We start from the raw sequence: 20,515 nt of genomic DNA on the forward strand, positions 1-20,515 counted from the left end.
TTTTTAATATTATTCTTTTACCCTTAATTTAGTTGTGTCTTCTTCTTCTCAAATACCCAAATCACACTAGAAACTCTCTACCTCACTTTTTCTTTTATGTGCTTTTATATGCTGACTACTAATTTTTGCTAATTTTTCATTGCCCAACAACCTTATGAATTATGTTATCAATTAATTAAGGTTGTTGATGGAAGTAGCAGTGCTCAATGTAAAAACTGAAGAGTGTTGTAAAACAATAAGAGTTTCATTGCAATCTCGTTCATTTTGAATCTGTGATTTCTTTTCTTTAACAATGTATTTTTGTAAAGACAATGCCACTTCATAAAGGATCAAGTTTTGATGAAAATCTATGAGGTCACAACTTCGTAAATTTTGCACCCTTTTATTTGCTATTCTTCTTCTATGGCCTCCTCCATTGATTTTGAGAGAAGAAAATGTTGAAGATGAATTGGAGTGGGGGCGAAGAGGTCGAGGAAGAGGTCGAGGTTTATTGAGAGTGAAACAACAATAGTCAGCCAATAAAATCATGGTTGCCAAAGTGAAGCCTCTTCTTTGATACCTATCTTTGTTAATTGATTGTGTTGGTGTGCTTATGATTGTGTTGAGTCCTTTTTGTTGGTTTAGTTTGAGTGAATTGAAATTATTGCCTATAGTTTAATGTTTTAAAATAGGGGTAAATTTGGAATAAAAATGTTATAATTTATTCCATTCCGTTCACTTCCCAAACGATAGAGTGGTAATTTTGTTCCATTCCATCATTGAATATCCAAACAATGAAACGGAATTTGTGTTCCATTCCGTTCCGCTCCACTCCATTCCATTATGTTCCGTTCTGCTCCATTCCGTTCTGTACCATCAATCCAAACATAGCCTAAAAGATGTTTGTCAATTTTTTTTTACGGTAATAGAGTTGAGAATCGAATATAAAATCTCTAGCATGTTACTCAAACCCCTCATGCGCTTGATCTGCCAAAAAACAAGGGACTGAACAACTTTTGTTGTACTCTGTTTGATTTGAAATTGTTTATGAGACTGGACACATTAGGTAGCAAAGGACATGACAAAAACAAGAATTTTTGTCCCCCATTAAACCACGGGACAACTTTTTGTTCACGGTACAACTATAAAAAATATGAAAATACTCATTTTATTTTTGAATATAAAAATATTATCGCAATATCGTTCTCCGGTATAATTTTGTCTTGTGTTGTATTATATTGTTTTGTTCTGTACTGTTTTGTTCCATCTTTACTAAACACGCCCTAAATGTTTGTCATACTAATAAAAATATTTAGTATTAGCAAGTACAATTCAAAATGTAAAATTGTTGCATAGATATAATTCGGTAAGAATTTCATTAAAAAAATATTGAATAATTAGATAAGAATGAAAAGAAAACCAATTCTCTTAAAAATAATATTCATAGATCAATGAGTCATAATATTGCTATGTATGACCTTTTAAATTCAACATTCACCGTCTCTGGTGTTATGAAGTTAAAAATAACAAACGTAAATGGGGTGCACTTAATATGTTAAGTTGTCCACTTAATATGTGTGAGTTTTGATAATGTATTCATTTAAGTCTCTTGAGTTGTTTTGTTCTAACTTGTAATAAGAGATTATCCTTCAAAAAAAGAAAAATATTTATACATGTTGGAAGATCGGTAAATATATAGAAACTAGTTATAAGATGAGACTACTCTAACAAAAATGTGAACAATTTCATTTATTTACCTTTTAATGAATTTAACATAGATTTTAAAAATTTGTAGTTTAAAAGATTTGTAAGGGAAGGTGTAGCATAAAAAAGAGAAGTTCAATGCGATGAGTTTTTCCACCGGACAACTTAAAAAACAACCAAATATTTCTTTCACCATCTGCTTTTAGAAATTTTTTTTTCTACCCCAACAATCTTCCATCTACCCCAACACAAATTTTTTAATGACGAAAATGCCCTCCTATATAAAGTAAAACCGTAAAAAAAAATTCATTTTCCACTCACATCTCAAAAAAGTGTTCCGGTGTTGTGAAAGAGGAATTTGAGAGAGTAAGTACGAATAACAAACCGGAACGCTTTTTTCAAGTGTTCCGGTATGAATATTCATACCGGAACTCTTTTTCTAAGTGTTCCGGTATGAAAATTTCTCATCTGTTTCGCTTGTTATTGTCTGCATACCGGAATACTCAAACCCAAGTGTTCCGGTATGCATTTTTAAACTGTATTTGCATTTTTTATTAATGAATGTTGTTTTCTATTTTCAGTGGCGCGTATCAGAGGACGCGATGGTAGAATTAGGCGTTCCGAAGATATCGGACATGAAGAGTTTCTACGGCGCCAGGCGGAGGAGGAGCAGGAGGAGGAGCAGCAGGAGGAGGAGCTTGTGCCGGAGGTGCAACCTGTGGTGCAGCCTGTGGTGTGGCCTGGAGGACCGATTGATACTAGTCTTCTGACACGGTATCATGAGCACGTTGCTCGTCATGTATGGTTTGGCGAGGTAATCAATTTTTATTTATAGTTTTAGTTAAAGTTCAATGAAATGTATAGCAGTAGGATGTATCTTATGATCAATGTTATGAAAAAATTCACTTAATGTTTTGGGAAAGAATCTCAGGTCAAAAATTATGAAAAAATTCACTTAATGTTTTGGTAACACTCATAACCTAGTATTATTTATAAATAGCTATTGCATTTGTTTTGTTCACTTACTTGCTGCCTTATTGCATTTGTTTTGTTTTGTTTACTTAATTACTACACTATTCTCTGGTTTCTGTCACCCATAATATGACCAAAAAAGTTGTAATTGTGATAAACTTATTTACAATCCTTTTCATATAATGTAGGAACGTCATGGACCAAGAATTGAATTAAAGATAGCATCTCTCGGTGGCAAACTGGCCGAATGGGTTCCTGATCAACATCCACGATATGTTGAAGGTTGGATGACTGCATCTGGGTTGAGATCACTTGAGCGGACCAGTTTGAACAAGGTCGATCCGAATCTTATATCCGCGTTTGTTGAGAGATGGCACCCAGAGACATCGTCATTTCACATGTCGTTCGGTGAAATGACAATTACACTGGATGATGTTGCATGTTTGTTGCATATTCCTATTAGGGGTGACTTTTACACACCGTCATCGTTCACAGAGGAAGAAGCTGCGGCACTTGCAGCTGAATTGTTGGGTGTCAGTCTTCAGTGTGCGGCCAGAGAGACAAGAAAGCAGCGAGGTGGATATTTTTCTCAACAATGGCTATTTGATAACTACATAAGGCAGTGTGAAGTTGAGAATTATTGAAATCTGGCACGCAGTGAACACAATGCTGCACAAGATGCTATAGCACACGTTGCAGCAAGACAGTCGCAGAACACAGTAAATAAATAAATAAATTGCAGAACAATAAATAAGACAGGTAATTGTTAACCCAGTTCAGTGCAACGTCACCTACTCTGGGGGATACCAATCCAGGAATGAATCCACTATAATAGCTCTAGTTCAAAGCCCTCGACCAACACCCGGTACTTGACTTATCGCCTAGACACTACCCGTGCAATCCTATCTAAGAACCTCTTAGATAATGAGACCCCGTCCCAAATTCCCTCTAACAACACATACCATGTTGCTGTCAATAATAATAATCAGGATGGAGACACTCTCCTAAAAACTAGACCACACTCTTGCTTAAAAGCTTTTGAGTGAATCACACACGCTAACTCCGTGCTTCAAAGCTTAGGAGTAGCTTACAATTAACAACCAAAACACAGTCCTAAACTTGCATCAAATTGACACAAGAAAGGCTGACAAAAGACACAAACTCTAAACCCTAAAAACTCACACTTTGTAAAGAACACGGTTTAGAATACATGAGTAGAATAGCTTGAGGCTTCACATATTTATAGTCTTCAATTGTCTTGATGGGCAAGCTAGGTCTTCAGACAAATACAGCTGTGAGAATTTCGGCCCAACCCTAAATTAATTTCAAAAATATAATTTGTTTGTTTCATGTTGTACCAAACAAAAAAAAACGCCAAAAATATAATATAATTATATTTTTGTTTTAAATCACTTTTCCTTTGACCGACTTCAATAAAACTTGCTGAGTAAGTCTCGTCTTGCCTAGACGCACGTGCCTGAATATATAATTGAAGCAAATCTTGACTCAGATTTGAAATAAAAATTCTGCACGAAAACAGAGCTTCAGTATGCTGTACTATAATGCTACAGCATCTCAGTTCAGCATCTGGCTGGTTGGCTTTTGCAAAATGTAGCCAATCAAAACACCAACAATCTCCCCCTTTGGCAAATTTTGGCTAAAACAACCTTAGGCCAGTGCATAGAGAGATACAGTCTAAACTTTCCTTCGAGTCAACATAAGCACACAACTAGGAAAGAAAGTAGAACGATGCTAAGCTATTTGAACTTTCCTTCGAGTCAACATACGCACACAACTAGGAAAGAAAGTAAAAGAATTCATCAGATGAATAGATAGCTAGCACGTAAGCATCAGAGGCATGCAACAGCGGAACATAACACATCTTAGCCTCAAAGTACAGATAGAGAGAAATAAACTCTCACATAGTGGATTCAAGATAGGAGAAATAAGCTCCTTAAAATTTAAGCAACGCCACAGAAAATAGGAAAAATAAATTCCTATATAAGCATGCATATTAAAGGTAGTAGAAAAATAAATTCTACCTACTCCCCCTCAATATATGCATATAAACATTCACTCCCCCTCAAAACATGCATATCACATAAAACAGACATGCTATACTAGATGCTATAGCATTATGCATCACATTATGCACAACATATTACTCCCCCTTTTTAGCCATAAATTCTGACAACTAAAGTCATTACCATAGAATAGGAGCAAAGTACAGACTTCCACAGAGTTATCAGAGCATAGAGAAACATAGAGTGTAGAGAGTATCAGAGCATAAGAGATCATAAAGTGCATATTACAGACCATCATGGCAAAGAGAACCTGGAGTGTCGGAGCCAAAAGACATGGATTGTGCATGTTACAATCCAGAGAGCATCAGGGCGTAGCCCACAAAATTAAAATCCAAAAGGACATGCAAATAAAGCATAAGCAGGTCACATAGAAGGACTTGCGTCAGAGTCCTCCTCCTCTACCTCAGTATCACCACCTGCAATATCATTAAGAACACCAGGATTGACATTGAAAAAACACCTTGAGGTCAACAATCATTTGCTTCCTAGGCAAAACATCAGTTGACTGATTGACAGATGATGCAGCACAGTCTGCAGCATGTGTACCCTCAAACAGTCTAAAATCAAAAGATAAATCACAACCTCTCTTACTAGAAACACCAGCCTCAGTACAAATGCCAGGATGTTGAGCTAGAATAAAATCACACATCAGTGTAGGGAAAACTATAGGCATTTTCACAGCACATGACTTACCATGCAGAACAGTTTCATCAAGAATATGGAAACCAAGGTCAAGAGGTGATCTGGTCCCTACAACATTTATAAACCGAGCCAAACCTGTAGTCAGAGTATTGGAATGAGTAGTTGAAGCCGGTTGCAGTTTTCTGCTTTAATCAAATCAACAAGCTTTTAGCATTGTAAAAAATCTTCACTTAAATTCCTTTCCACATCAAGCCTTCTTTAACCTCCTAGTACTAGAAACAGGAGTCCTCTCAGTAAGGTTGAGATTGTCCACATAAATAACATTTGAATCTTTCTCAGCAGATTCATCAACATTCAAAGGAACAGACATAGTTTTACCACTATCATCAACATAAGGGATCACATAGATATCATGAACAAAAACATTATCAGTAGTAGTTGCTTCAGAACCCTTTTCTTTGTCAGGAACAATAACATCATCTGGAGACTCGGGTATCACGATGTTATCCAATTTTTCCCGTGCTGCAGATGTTGTAGCATCATGTACGACATCTTTCTCAGGAACACTCTTCTTGACATGTTCCAACACAAAGTCATCTTTGACCTCAGTTGGAGCGCTAATATCATTACCAACAAATGTTAAACACAGCAGGGGAAAACACCACATAACTTTCTCTGACAAATACTTTCTCTCCACAAGAAACATCCTTAACACACAATTCTTACCAAATCTTCAGATGTTTCAACATTACCCATAACAGCGTGCATTACTAAATAAATTGAAGAGAAAACTGCACGCCACACTTGCAATAATTGCTATAACTCTTCAGATAGGCAAATCCCAAGTTTGCCTCGCAATTTTTCAAATTGGACTGCATCTAGAGCCTTAGTAAAAATATCAGCCAGTTGTTCTTCAGTGGCAATATGCTCAAGAGTCACAATACCTTCTTCAACTAGGTCTCTAATAAAGTGGTGTCTAATATCAATATGCTTCGTCCTCCTATGTTGGATAGGATTCTTTGAAATATTGATGGCACTAAGATTGTCACAGTACAATGCCATAGCATCTTGTACCACATTGTACTCCAGCAACATTTGTTTCATCCATAATAGCTGGGAGCAGCTGCTACCAGCAGCTATGTACTCTGCTTCAGCTGTAGATAAGGATACACAATTCTGTTTCTTGCTGAACCAAGATATAAGGTTGTTGCCCAAAAAGAAACAAGCTCCTGAGGTGCTTTTTCTATCATCTGCACAACCTGCCCAATCAGCATCACAATATCCTACTAGCATAGAGTTCTCACCATGAGTATACAAGATCCCATAATCACATGTACCATTCACATACTTCAAAATTCTTTTCACTTGAGCAAGATGACTCATCTTTGGCTCAGCTTGGTACCTAGCACATACTCCTACAGCAAAAGTAATATCAGGCCTGCTGGCTGTAAGGTATAATAAGCTTCCTATCATGCTTCTATAAAGACTTTGATCTACATCAACTCCCTTTTCATCTTTGGTAAGCTTTAAATGGGTTGCTGCAGGTGTTCTTTTATGAGCAGCACTTTCCATACCAAACTTTTTCACTATATTTTTTGCATACTTGCTTTGGGAGATAAAAATAATATCTTCCATCTGCTTTACTTGGAGCCCAAGAAAGTAGGTTAGTTCACCTACAAGACTCATCTCAAACTCAGACTGCATTTGCTGCACGAAATGCTGTACCATCTCACTAGACATTCCTCCAAAGACAATGTCATCAACATAGATTTGTGCTATTAGAAATTTGCCTTGATCTTCTTTCACAAATAGAGTCTTGTCATTTCCTCCTTTCCTGTAGCCTTGACTAGTAAGGAACTCAGTCAATCTTTCATACCATGCTCGAGGTGCTTGTTTTAATCCATAAAGAGCTTTCTTTAATTTGTAAACATGATTTGGAAAGCTTGGATCAACAAACCCCTTTGGTTGTTCCACATATACTTCTTCATTTAAGTACCCATTGAGGAAGGCACTTTTCACATCCATTTGGAATAACTTGAATTTTAGAATGCATGCCACTCCTAGTAGTAATCTAATGGATTCAAGACGAGCAACCGGAGCAAAAGTCTCATCAAAATCTATCCCTTCAATCTGTGAATATCCTTGTGCAACCAGCCTTGCCTTGTTTCTGGTCACAGTTCCACTTTCATCAGACTTGTTCTTGTAGACCCACTTGGTACCAATCACATTAGTATTTTCTGGTCTAGGAACTAAGTCCCAAACTTCATTCTTCTTGAACTGATTTAGCTCTTCTTGCATAGCATTTATCCAAAACTCATCAGTGAGGGCTTCCATCACATTTCTGGGTTCAAACTTAGAAACAAAACAAGCATTAGGAACTAAGTCAAGTGTCCTTCTAGTAGTAATTCCATGATTAGGATTACCAATAATCAGATCTGTAGGATGATTCTTTTGAGTACGAATGGATGACCCTTTCTTTGAAGTAGCAAAGATTGGTTCAGGTGTAGTAACCTCTGTATCATTCTTGAATTCCTCAATAGTTTCAGAATCTATACTACCTTGGATAGATGCTGTAGCATCTTCTGTATCATCTTTCACAACTTCACTTGAAATACCATATATTACTACATTTATAGATTCCATCATGGTTTTGGTTATGTAGTTATATACTCTGTAGGCTCTGCTATTTGTTGAGTATCCCAAGAATATGCCTTCATCACTTTTAGGATCCATTTTAGTTCTTGGTTCTCTATCAGACAAGATATAACATTTACTTCCAAACACATGAAAGTACTTAACAGTAGGTTTTCTACCTTTCCACAATTCATACAGAGTAGATGTAGTTCCAGATCTCAAGGTGACACTATTATGAATATGACAAGCAGTGTTCATAGCTTCTGCCCAAAAACCATGAGAGAGTTTCTTTGCATGTAACATTACTCTTGCAGACTCTTGTATAATTCTATTCTTTCTTTCTACTACACCATTTTGTTGTGGTGTAATGAGAGATGAAAATTCATGGATGATGCCTTCAGAGGCACAAAAGTCAGAGGATCTAGAGTTTTCAAACTCCTTTCCATGATCACTTCTGATCCTTAACACAACATTGTTTTTCTCTCTTTGAAGTAGAATACATAGATCTTTGAATACATCAAAGGTCTCTGATTTCTTTCCAATAAAATTTATCCAGGTATATCTAGAGAAATCATTTACAACAACATAGGCATACCTTTTTCCTCCTAAGCTTTCAGTTTGCATAGGTTCCATCAAATCCATGTGTAGAAGCTCAAGAACTCTGGTAGTGGTAAGATGCTGCAGCTTTGGATGTGGCTTCTTGGTTTGTTTTCCAATTTGACATTCACCACAAATGCTTCCTTCTTTGATCTTGAGATTTGGCAAGCCCTTGATGGCTTCTTCAGGTATAGCTTTCTTCATGCTTCTTAGGTTGAGATGACCAAGTTTTTGGTGCCACAATTTTATTTCATCTTCTTTCGTGATTAAGCATGTCGACACATTTGCCTCTTCTTGGGGAACCCATAAGTAGCAGTTGTCTTTTGATCTGACGCCCCTCATCAAAATTTCACCCTCATCATTTGTAACCAAACATTCAGACTTGGTGAAGTTTACCTTCATCCCTTGGTCGCTTAATTGACTGATGCTTATTAAATTTGCAGTCAATCCTTTTACTAACAACACATTGCTTAGTTTAGGCAAGCTATTACTGTTGAGCTCCCCTATACCAACAATTTCTCCTTTAGTACCATTGCCACAAGTTACAAAACTAGTTGAGTAAGACTTTAAATCAACAAGAAATTTTCCAATTCCGGTCATGTGTCTTGAACAACCACTATCGAAATACCAGTCTTCCCTTGATGAAGCTCTAAGTGATGTGTGAGCAACCAGAGCAGTAATCTTCTTCTCAAGTTGAGTACCATCATTGGTCTTCACATTCTTACCTTTAGGTTTCCATTCTTGTTGAGTGGAGGCAGTTGTGGAAACTGGTTTAGGCTGATGATGCCTGTTAGGGTATCCAAACAATTTGTAACAAAAAGGTCTTATATGCCCTTTTCTACCACAGTAGTGACATATCCAAGAGTGATGTTTTCTTTTGTTCTTTGACAAGGGATGCTGCTTATGATGTTGTAGCATCTGTTGAGGCATCTTTTGCTTATGAGTTTCTTTTGGATGCATGTACGTGAGATCTGAGCTGTAACCTTTGTGTTTGTTGACATTCTCATAACTAAGCCCAATATGTTTAGGCTTTAGAACATTTTTCTCTAAGATTTCTTCTAGTTGACCATCAGCTTTATGAAGTTTATCAAGATGATCATCATCTTTATACAACATGTCGGAGAATTTTCTCAAACGCCAAATGTCAGCATTTAATTTTTCAATGACTTCCTTAGCTTCATCAAGATCAGAGGATAGATAATTTACCTTCTTCTGGAGCTCATCCATCTTTGATATATTTTCAAATTTTTCTGCCTTCAATTGATTGATGGTTACCTTTTGTTTCTCAATGACTCTGCATATTTCTCCACTCTTGAGGCAGAGTTCTTTGTAAGAATCAGCAAGTTCTTCGTAGGTTACCTCTCCATCACAAGATTCTGTATCAGATGTAATAGTACCTGTTAAGACTGAGATATGTTTGGCAGTCACAGATGCTGTATCATCTTCTGAGTCATCATCATCAGACCAACTGACAGTTAGTCCTTTCTTCGTTCTTTTCTGATATGTTGGACATTCAGGTCTGATGTGACCATATCCCTCGCATTCATGACATTGAATATTCTTGTTTAAGCTTGACTTTTCATCACTCTTAGGTTTTCCTTGATTCACAATGCTGCGCATAGTGCCTGGAGCATCATTCTTAGAATTTGGTCTGGGTCTTTTGTCCATTTGTTTTAGAACTTTGTTGAACTGTTTTCCCAGCAACTCCATAGCTTCAGAGATACTTTCATTAGATTCTTCATCCTCCTCCAGTTCTTTTTCATTATTTTTAGATGAGAAGGCAATGCTCTTATTTTTCTTTTCACTTCTTCCATTTGCAGCACTTTCATAAGTTTGGAGTGATCCAACTAGTTCATCCAGTTTCATCTGAGATATGTTTTTGGCTTCTTCCATAGCTGTGACTTTCATATCAAATTTCTTTGGAAGAGATCTGAGCATTTTTCTTACTAACTTTTCTTCGGGAATTTTCTCCCCCAAAGAATCAAATTAATTATCATAATCTAGAATAGTCATATGAAAATCTTGGATTGTTTCCTCATCCTTCATACGTAAATTTTCAAACTGAGTAGTAAGGATCTGTAATTTAGACATCTTTACCTGAGGAGTACCTTCATGAACAGTTTCAAGAATCTTCCAAGCTTCCTTTGCTGAGACACATTTTTTGATCAGCTTGAAGATGTGTTTGTCTACCCCATTGTATAATGCATATAATGCTTTTGAGTTTCCCAAAGCAAGCTCATCTTCTTCTTTAGACCAGTCCTCCTCAGCTTTTAGTTCAAGTGTTGGCTTTCCATCTTTGTCCATGACCACAGGGGGGTCCCATCCTTTCAGAACAGCTTTCCAAGTTTTGCTATCCATAGATTTTAGGAAAGCAATCATGCGTGATTTCCAATAATCATAGTTGGAGACACCAACGAGAAGCGGTGGTCTGCTTACAAGCCCTCCTTCTTTGTCCATGTTGCCAGACATTCTCCCTGGAGCTCACCCTATAACCAGAAAGGGTGCCTGCTCTGATGCCAATTCAAATCTGGCACGCAGTGAACACAATGCTGCACAAGATGCTATAGCACACGTTGCAGCAAGACAGTCGCAGAACACAGTAAATAAATAAATAAATTGCAGAACAATAAATAAGACAGGTAATTGTTAACCCAGTTCAGTGCAACGTCACCTACTCTGGGGGATACCAATCCAGGAATGAATCCACTATAATAGCTCTAGTTCAAAGCCCTCGACCAACACCCGGTACTTGACTTATCGCCTAGACACTACCCGTGCAATCCTATCTAAGAACCTCTTAGATAATGAGACCCCGTCCCAAATTCCCTCTAACAACACATATCATGTTGCTGTCAATAATAATAATCAGGATGGAGACACTCTCCTAAAAACTAGACCACACTCTTGCTTAAAAGCTTTTGAGTGAATCACACACGCTAACTCCGTGCTTCAAAGCTTAGGAGTAGCTTACAATTAACAACCAAAACACAGTCCTAAACTTGCATCAAATTGACACAAGAAAGGCTGACAAAAGACACAAACTCTAAACCCTAAAAACTCACACTTTGTAAAGAACACGGTTTAGAATACATGAGTAGAATAGCTTGAGGCTTCACATATTTATAGTCTTCAATTGTCTTGATGGGCAAGCTAGGTCTTCAGACAAATACAGCTGTGAGAATTTCGGCCCAACCCTAAATTAATTTCAAAAATATAATTTGTTTGTTTCATGTTGTACCAAACAAAAAAAAACGCCAAAAATATAATATAATTATATTTTTGTTTTAAATCACTTTTCCTTTGACCGACTTCAATAAAACTTGCTGAGTAAGTCTCGTCTTGCCTAGACGCACGTGCCTGAATATATAATTGAAGCAAATCTTGACTCAGATTTGAAATAAAAATTCTGCACGAAAACAGAGCTTCAGTATGCTGTACTATAATGCTACAGCATCTCAGTTCAGCATCTGGCTGGTTGGCTTTTGCAAAATGTAGCCAATCAAAACACCAACAATTATGATTGTGCTGCTAGGTCGTATTTGTTGTTGTTGATCGGCTGTACCATTTGCACTGACAAGAGTTTTACACGCGTGGATGCAAAATATCTACCGATGTTTAGGGTTTTGTCTACATGTAGTAGATTTGCTTGGGGTGCAATTGCCTTGGTTGAATTATATGACACCTTGAATGATGCTTCTATCTTTACCACAAAGGGGCTCGCTGGGTATGCGACACTTTTACAGGTATTTAATATCCGTTTCATTTTTCAGCTACTATTTTCTTGATAATTTTCATTTCATGTTTAATGTAACAATTTAGTAATTATTATTCTTAATTATTTTCATTTCATGAGTATGTTATGTGTGTTGCTGCTATATGTAACTGTCCGTAAAAAGTGATGCATTATTATTTTTCAGCTTATTGAAATAATGAAAATTTTGGTTGTAACAGTGTTGGATTCACGAGTATATCCCTACCCTTGGAAGGCGGGCTGAGTCTGGTATTGACTGTGATATTCCTGGTGCGAGTTTACCTCGAGCTAGGCGGTGGAGGTATAGGCAAGGGAATGTGAAGCTTCCTGCTTATCGACCAGTACTGGATGCATTGACCCCGGATGACGTTATATGGCGTCCGTTTGAAGACCATAGAGCTGCATTTCCTTTTGACCTGGTGAGTATGTATAGTGGATATCTGCGTGGCTGCACTGTAGTTCGTTACTTGCCTGAGAGATGTATTAGGCAGTTTGGCTACGTTCAGTATATACCACCACCACCACCTCCAGCTCCTGCCATTGATGTTATTGATAGTGGCTGGATCGGTTATGACATCGCTGTTGATCGGATCGTTCAGCCCACACGTCCAGCGGCATATGCTGCTGAGGCTGCAGCTGATTACTTGCCGTGGTACTATATGGTATCACATCCTATAGTATGTCGCCCTGTTGATGGACCACATGGAGCACAGCCAGTTCCACAGTATATGGCACCACAAGATGATCCGATGGAAGCAGATGCACCAGCTCCAGCAGAGGATGACCTCCAACGCGAACGAAGATGGAGAGGTATGATTGGTTCCGCGTTGAAGAGGTTTGTCTCGCATTTAAATATCGACAGAGATGAAGAGGGATTTGAAGATCTTTTTTTAGCACTGGATGTGGCTCGTGGTGAACATCCATGACCTTTTTTTTTCCGTGTTGTATTATTAATTTGGATGATTTTCTTGTGTGTGATTTTCTTGTATTATTAGCACTAGTGATTTGGCATTTTAACAAACAGGGGTATTACTTTGCATGCCATTGACATTTGTTGCTTCTTGCTTGATATTTTTATGCTATATTTTGAAAATATGATGATGATCGGATAAAATTTAGTAATAATAACTACAAAAACAATGATTTATAACAAAGCCAAATGGGTTTCTAAACAAAACCTCTTCAAGAGGAGTTTTGCATTACATGAAAATAAGTAATATTTAAATGTTTGACATAAAATTAAAAATTAATCAACAAACATAACACCATTAGGAGGTTTCACCGGAGGATTTAGAAGTTGCCAATATTGTAGGCGTCCGTTTAAGTTTGACATCCAAGATATTGCCTCATGTGAACGAAATTTCTTCCAATCAGCTGTAACTTCGGGCAACGGAAATCCCTTTGACATGTTTACCGGCACCCAATGATTTCCACCGACAAAACCGATACAAAAAAACCTTGCTGAAGAGGAATATGAAGTCATCATAGGAAAGAAGGTCCGACTAGGTTTACCCAAAGTGACTAAAATAACATTATACCTATTTGCTACCAAGTAACCCATAGCAGGTACGGTGAACCATCTATTTGCTACCAGCGAATCTCTAACGCCCTGTAAACCTTGTCTGAATAATTTCTCATACAAACTGTTATTATTTGTCAGCTCTTCATGTAACTCTCGGCGGACGATGGGTCAACCTTCCTCTGTGTAACCAAGTAAATATGCAACAGCTCTAAAACCACAATTTCCATCTCCTAACACTTCAATAATGTCAACAATATGTGGATGTATATGATCAGGAAATTGCCCCAGATACTTCTGAGATGTCAATTTTTTAGACATTTGTGATAGTTGCTTTTGAGATGGTTGAGCTTGTTGATCCTGAGATGGCTGAGATAGTTGTGTACGCGACCTCTTTGATGTACCTTGATTTATGTAGAAAAAAAATAAGTTGAATATATAAAAATAAGAAATAAAAATATAAACAATAACTATATTATAACAAAAATAAATTAGTCACCTTGTGAATCACCATATTCTCTTTCAACATGTTCAAAGTATGATGGATCACGGTACACATCATAACCCTTTGGTGCTTTGCCTTTATCTTTGTTCTTCACTCCTCCTCTGGTTTTTATTTTTTCAGGTGGTGGACGCAATGAACTTGAGGCTGGATAAGCAAGTTCAAACACTTTACTCTTCAACGCTCTTTTACCAACAATATCAAGTGACCGAAATCGAGTCCATATTGCCTCCATTGCATTACTCATGTCCAACTCATATCCATCCTCTGTGTCATCCTCCAATGGTTCTTCCATAGTTAATTTCTTCCAGTGACCGTGAACTGAATCTAATGGTATCGGTACACCGCTGGTTGTATATCCACTCAATTCACAAGCACAAGGTAACTCACATGTTGACCTAAGTTTGCAACCACACAAGTTTTTATCTGTTCCAACAATGTCAATTCTCTTCATCTCATCAGAAATTAGTGTCATAGCTGCCCTGGAGACAAAGTTTCTCAAATATTGAAAAAATGGACTGCTGTGTGTCTTTTCTGCATAGTAAAAACTCTTTTGAAAAGACTTCTTAATTTTGTCAACTTCTAGTATTATGTTGTCATTCATGCCTTCCAAACACTTGCATAAGTCTCTTTTGCTGTGTTCCAACATTTGCTTCAGTCTCCAATGTGCAGACTCAACTCTAAATATCAAATTGCAAACAATATTCAATTAAACACCGAAAAAAGAAAAATATAATTACAATTTTAAAATAAAAAAATTATACCTATTAGTCGTTGTGTTTCCTAAATGCATCACTCGATTGGTCCATGCTTCAACAAATTGTTCTTTGTGAGGGGCCAACTAGGTGTTATTGACATATTCGACAAAATTGCTTGAATTAACACATGCTTGCTGAAACGCATGATATTGGTCAGGTAGCCCGTGGTTGTGAACTCCATGAATAACCTGAACTTTCCATCCTGAACCATCTGTTGAAGGTGCAGCTCTAATTTTAAATGGACAGTTACATTTTTTCGATGCAGTTGTCGTGGAACTTTCTGAAAAGTCATACTTTCCACCTTTATCACAACCTAAAATCAACTTGTCATTTCTACCTCTTATTCCGTTCTTTTTATCTGACCGAGTAATGATAATACTGACTTTGTTGGCATCTCCAACATCTCGAGCCCATGTGAGAACAGCATCCGGTGTAGCAAATTTTTGATCAGTTGTAAAAACATCTGTAGTATCTACTAATATTTGACTTGTATTGCCGATTTGAGCCATATCTGTTTAAAAAAAAAAATTTAAAAAAAATTAATAAAACTGCTATGCTATACCGGAACACATTTAATGTACCGGAACACTTTTTACAACTTGTTAAACACACCGGAACACATATGTAATTACCGGAACACTTTGTTGTATACCGGAATACTTGGTTGTATACCGGAACACTTTTTTGTATACCGGAATACTTTGAAAAGTGTTCCGGTATTCAACAAAACACGTTTATGCTTACCGGAATGCTTTGTTATTACCGGAACACCTTTTGTATACCGGAATACTTGGTTGTATACCGGAACACTTTTTTGTATACCAGAATACTTTGAAAAGTGTTCCGGTATTCAACAAAACACGTTTATGCTTACCGGAACGCTTTGTTATTACCGGAACACCTTTTGTATACCGGAACACTTATAAAAGTGTTCCGGTATACACCCAACGTTTCTGGAAAAATGTCATACCGGAACGATTTTGAAAAGTGTTCCGGTAATAAACTGGAAATTTAACAAACCGGAACACTTTTTCAAAGTGTTCCGGTAATTTCGACAAACCTGAAAAAAAAAAAACGTACCGGAACACTGAGTGATGTGTGTAAACAGTCTACCAAAAAGGTTACAAACTAACAAAGTGAAAAAATAATAAAATATATTTAAATTTGATAAGGGTATAATGGGAATATTAGAAAAAAAGTTGGGGTAGATAGAAGATTGTTGGGGTAGAAAAAATTTTTTTCCTGCTTTTAACACTCTTTTTGTTTTTTTGGAATACTAACACCCTTTTTTTAATCAACTTAACACTCTTTTTTAGTTTGGGCTAAATTGCAAGTTGGTTAATAAATTGAATCCTACTTCTGCACCCACCCACCCCCCCCCCCCCCCAAAAAAAAACTTTTTTGCTACTTAGGATGCAAGTGTGTAAATAGCAAAAATGGAGGGGGAAGGCAAGAGTTCGCTTTCTAGAATGCAAACTGCATCTATAAAGCGAACTCCTTTTTTTATGATTGTTTCCATTCTAGGGGGTGGATTTGAGCTAAAAATATTGACACTCGCTATTTAGAGTGCAAAAAACTGCTTGCATCCTAGAAAGCGGGAGGGTTAATTTGGTAATTTTAAGGGGGTGACCGAGGATATTCAGAGGGTGCGAAAAGTTGGATTCTAATAAATTTATGCAGAACCACTCAACCACTTAAATTTCAACCATTACTAGTAGTAGAGAGTATTAAAAGAGTGTGAATAGCACTTGTCAAATTTAAAATCCGGCGATCAATAATACAAATTGTACTACAAAATACTCCTTTTTTCTCTTAAAACTTAGACTACCATTATGCAAATAATCTCAAATTATTTGTGTTCAAGAGCCCGAGTCTAAGATTCTTACAAAATAGATGATCCTAAGATGTTGGAAGCTTCGTAGCAGAAGCTCTTGCAATGTGAAACAACAAGGACAATTGAGACCGTAGTAGTCCCAAATGAGAGAGACAGAGGGAGGTGTGGATAGAAGGCCGTAGTCCCAACAAGAGGCCCGCATAATATTTTTCTAATTGGAGAAATGTTATGAAAATTTCTCATCCCACTACCCACTTTCTCACCACACCTCTGGAAATTCCATTTTTGCCCTTGGTCACAAATTCGGAACGCGTTTTCCGAATTTTTTTAGTTCAAATTTGGAAAAAATTCGGAAAACACATTCCGAAGTTGTTTTTAAAGGCAAAAAAAATTCGGAAAACGCGTTCCGAATTTTTTGACCAAGGGCAAAAATGGAATTTCCAGGGGTGTGGTGAGAAAATGGGTAGGTGGGATGAGAAATTTTCAAATGTTATTTAATTTGTAGGCCTTTAGTGAAGATGGTTCAAGCAATATTTGATGTCTGTTTCTATGATGAGCAAACTTGATTGTGGGAAACCTAAGTCGACGAAGATGACTTTGATGTTGGTTAGTTAGGATGAATAATTTATTATTTCCGGCCGACTTTTTTGTTTTTTATTTTTGGTTTATAATCATCTGGTTCCTAGGGGAAAGGGGTCTAGTAGTCCAGAGTTCGGTCGTGAGGTAAGTAAAATTTAGGTTCTCTCGAAATTGTTCAGCCAAGAAATTGTTTCACCCAGGAATAGAATCCGGGTTCTCCTGAAATCCGTCCTTTTTGATGAAGCTCATTAACCACTTGAGCTCAATGACTTGATTGACTTTTTTATTTTGGATATGGAAGAAAATTTCGAACTACCACTCCTCCTTAGAAAACCTTTCTTAGCAATTGGTAGAGCCTTGATTTATGTAGAATTAATTAGGTAAAGTCGTGTTGATATATCCAAATGAGTAGATTACTTTCAATGCTTTTAAAGTTATGAGACATCAAAATGAAAATCTCCAATATTATCCAATTGATGTAATTGAAGACTTAGTGAAGGAAACTATTTAAAGTGAGTTATTAGCTAGATCGATTCAACAAATTAATTATTTATATATATAAATCTTAGATAGTTCTCTTACTACTCATCTTAACCTTAATCCACATCACCCACTTACATGCAATTAAATCACTCAATAATGTCACAAGATGTTACATTTTTCTACATTATTATCACATTCCTTAGTGACAATGAGGATGAACATAGTTGGATTCTCTTTCAACATTTATCTCATTTCAATGTCAACCGTTTTCATAGAGACAACAAATAGTTTATAATTTAGTCACACACAAAAATACGAAGAGTCGAAGAGTGTATACATTATTGACTTAATTACATTATAATTGTAGAGAAGAGTGAAGGTTATGCAAAGACCTAGGTTATGACATTGAAATGTATAATCATTATCATTATCATATTTCATTCAACTTTGATGGTCCCTACTCATTCTCTATACATATAGGTATATATAAGTAGGGATGGCAAAAAAACTCAAACCCGAGAGACCCACCCGAACCCAAACCCAAGTCAACTGGCGAAACCCGATTTGACTGGGTTTGGGTTTGGGTTCGGGTGACACCCGATAATATGGGTGTGGGTTTGGTATCAGTCAAACCCACACCCGAAACTCATACACCCACCCGAAATATTTTATAATTACCTAATTACCCTCATAGTCTTCCTCAATTTCCTTGGAAGACCTTAAATTTTAATTGTAATTTAATTTCTTGAAAGTCTATGTTGTAATTTCTTGAAAGTCTATGTTTGAATTTCCTTGGAAGACCTTAATTTTAGTTGAAATTTAATTCAAAGTTTATGTTGGAATTTAATTTCTTAAATTTGCAAATTATTTTCAAATGTGCTGCGGGTTTGGGTGGAAAAAACCCGAACCCAATAGGTGTGGGCGTGAGTGTTGTTTTGCCACCCGAACAGCCTTTGGGTTTGGGTGATGATTTCGGGTGTGGGTTTGGTAAGTGTCAAACCCGCACCCATGGGCACCCGTTGCCATCCCTATATATAAGTAGCATATCAGTTACTTCTTTATCCATGCATACATTTCTATTGAGTTTAGTTTTTAGTTAAAAAAAAATCACTCTTTCAAACCATAGCTCATATCTACACTCTTGTGTCCGCTATAGTAGCTGGAAAAGCAAATCTAAAGTTGAAAGTTCGAATAATTCATGTGTGGAATGTAACAGACAAATACAAACCAAAGTGAGGTTAGTCTATGAATATGTTGTTTGTTGATGAAAAAGTGATGTACTATCTTGATATACTTCTCACATTTTCACAAAATCTCTATTGATGTTTTTTTATTTTATTTTATTGACTTTTTCCCTTTTTTTTTACTTTGATCATCCAGTGTGATAAGATTCTTGCTACTGTGGGAAAGAGTTTGGTTTCAAAGATAAAAAAATTGGTTGAAGAATGATCAACATATAAGGTTGAAAATATATTGGTTGGAGGAAGTGATAAGTACATCACTTTTATTATTATTATTATTATTATTTTCATAATACTTATTGATACAATTTATACGAATGATTTTTCAACATTATAATATAAAATACCACATAACACATATGCATCGCACGGGTGTGAGACTAATTCTTCTAAAGAAAACCAAAAGAATAGAGGGAATTCAAAGGAGGTAAAAACATCAAAACAAACCCTAAAAATAACACGGAAAAAGAGAAGAAAAATGGAGGACTAAGTGGAAAAAGTTCAAGAATTTGCCACTAGAGAAATAAATCTTGTTGCCAAGAAGATTGATATTCTTCCTGAGAAGGAGAAAAAGAAGAGCAAGGGTGAATCAAATTTAAAGTATCCATCCTAGCTTGAGTGTTGGTTTGTCAAACTCGAGATATTAAACATGCGCTTTATGGAAGGTAGCCCATGAGTTTTCTAAACTCAACTTTATTTTCTCGCACCTTTATTTTTATTTTATTTTTCCTTTGATGTATTTTTCTTTTCTTTTGAGTCAAGATTATTTGTTGGAGTTAGGGTCTGATTTGTACTTTTAAATTTGTTTGTTTACTTGTTTGTTATTAATGAATGTTTCTTGTTTCTTAAGATTTTTTAATTTGATAACATCTCTGCTTGAATGATAAAAAAGTCAATGAGTATGAAGGTTGAAAATATGGTATGTGAGAAACTGAATCACCCAAGTACAAAGTTAGTGACGTTGACATTATGGCTATTGTCAACATGGTTTAACACATTGATACTGTGTGGTATGACAAGTCTGTCAACTAAATTCCCCTTCTTCCTTAGCTTCTCTGAGTTATATTCAGAGAAACACCAAAAAGTAATATGTTCATCATAAAATGCAAACTCAGCGCATCCTAGAATCCGAACTCTTTTTTATAATATTTTCATTCATGGGGGTGCATATGTTGGACTTGATTTAAATAAAATTGCCACTTGCAAAATAAGGTGCGAATATTGTTCGCATCCTAT

The 20,515-nt window shown here is 36.5% G+C and overlaps 2 protein-coding genes across 2 annotated transcripts; one reads left to right on the forward strand and one right to left on the reverse strand.

Moving 5' to 3' along the window:
• The first annotated feature begins 349 nt into the window (after positions 1-349).
• Positions 350-3,299, forward strand: LOC123891833 (protein MAIN-LIKE 1-like). Its single transcript, XM_045941717.1, has 3 exons — positions 350-485; positions 2,265-2,497; positions 2,844-3,299. Exons 1-3 carry the CDS (start codon positions 350-352, stop codon positions 3,297-3,299), a joined length of 825 nt encoding a protein of 274 aa, XP_045797673.1.
• Positions 3,300-13,720: 10,421 nt separating this feature from the next.
• On the reverse strand, positions 13,721-14,977 carry LOC123902308. Its single transcript, XM_045951999.1, has 2 exons — positions 14,382-14,977; positions 13,721-14,286 (listed from the first exon to the last, which is right to left on the reverse strand). Exons 1-2 carry the CDS (start codon positions 14,857-14,859, stop codon positions 14,054-14,056), a joined length of 711 nt encoding a protein of 236 aa, XP_045807955.1. The 5' UTR covers positions 14,860-14,977; the 3' UTR covers positions 13,721-14,053.
• Positions 14,978-20,515: the final 5,538 nt, after the last annotated feature.

This window comes from Trifolium pratense, linkage group LG1 (genome assembly GCF_020283565.1).
Source record: "Trifolium pratense cultivar HEN17-A07 linkage group LG1, ARS_RC_1.1, whole genome shotgun sequence".
NCBI lineage: Eukaryota > Viridiplantae > Streptophyta > Magnoliopsida > Fabales > Fabaceae > Trifolium > Trifolium pratense.

Bases quoted from the DNA above. Each gene is read 5' to 3' on its own strand.
- LOC123891833 (XM_045941717.1), top strand. From the start codon at position 350: ATGAGGTCACAACTTCGTAAATTTTGCACCCTTTTATTTGCTATTCTT. The intron at 486-2,264 runs GTTTATTGAGAG...TTCTATTTTCAG, and splicing joins AGGTCGAGGAAGAGGTCGAG to TGGCGCGTATCAGAGGACGC. The intron at 2,498-2,843 runs GTAATCAATTTT...CATATAATGTAG, and splicing joins GTCATGTATGGTTTGGCGAG to GAACGTCATGGACCAAGAAT.
- LOC123902308 (XM_045951999.1), bottom strand. From the start codon at position 14,859: ATGACACTAATTTCTGATGAGATGAAGAGAATTGACATTGTTGGAACA. The intron at 14,287-14,381 runs GTGACTAATTTA...ACATAAATCAAG, and splicing joins AGAATATGGTGATTCACAAG to GTACATCAAAGAGGTCGCGT.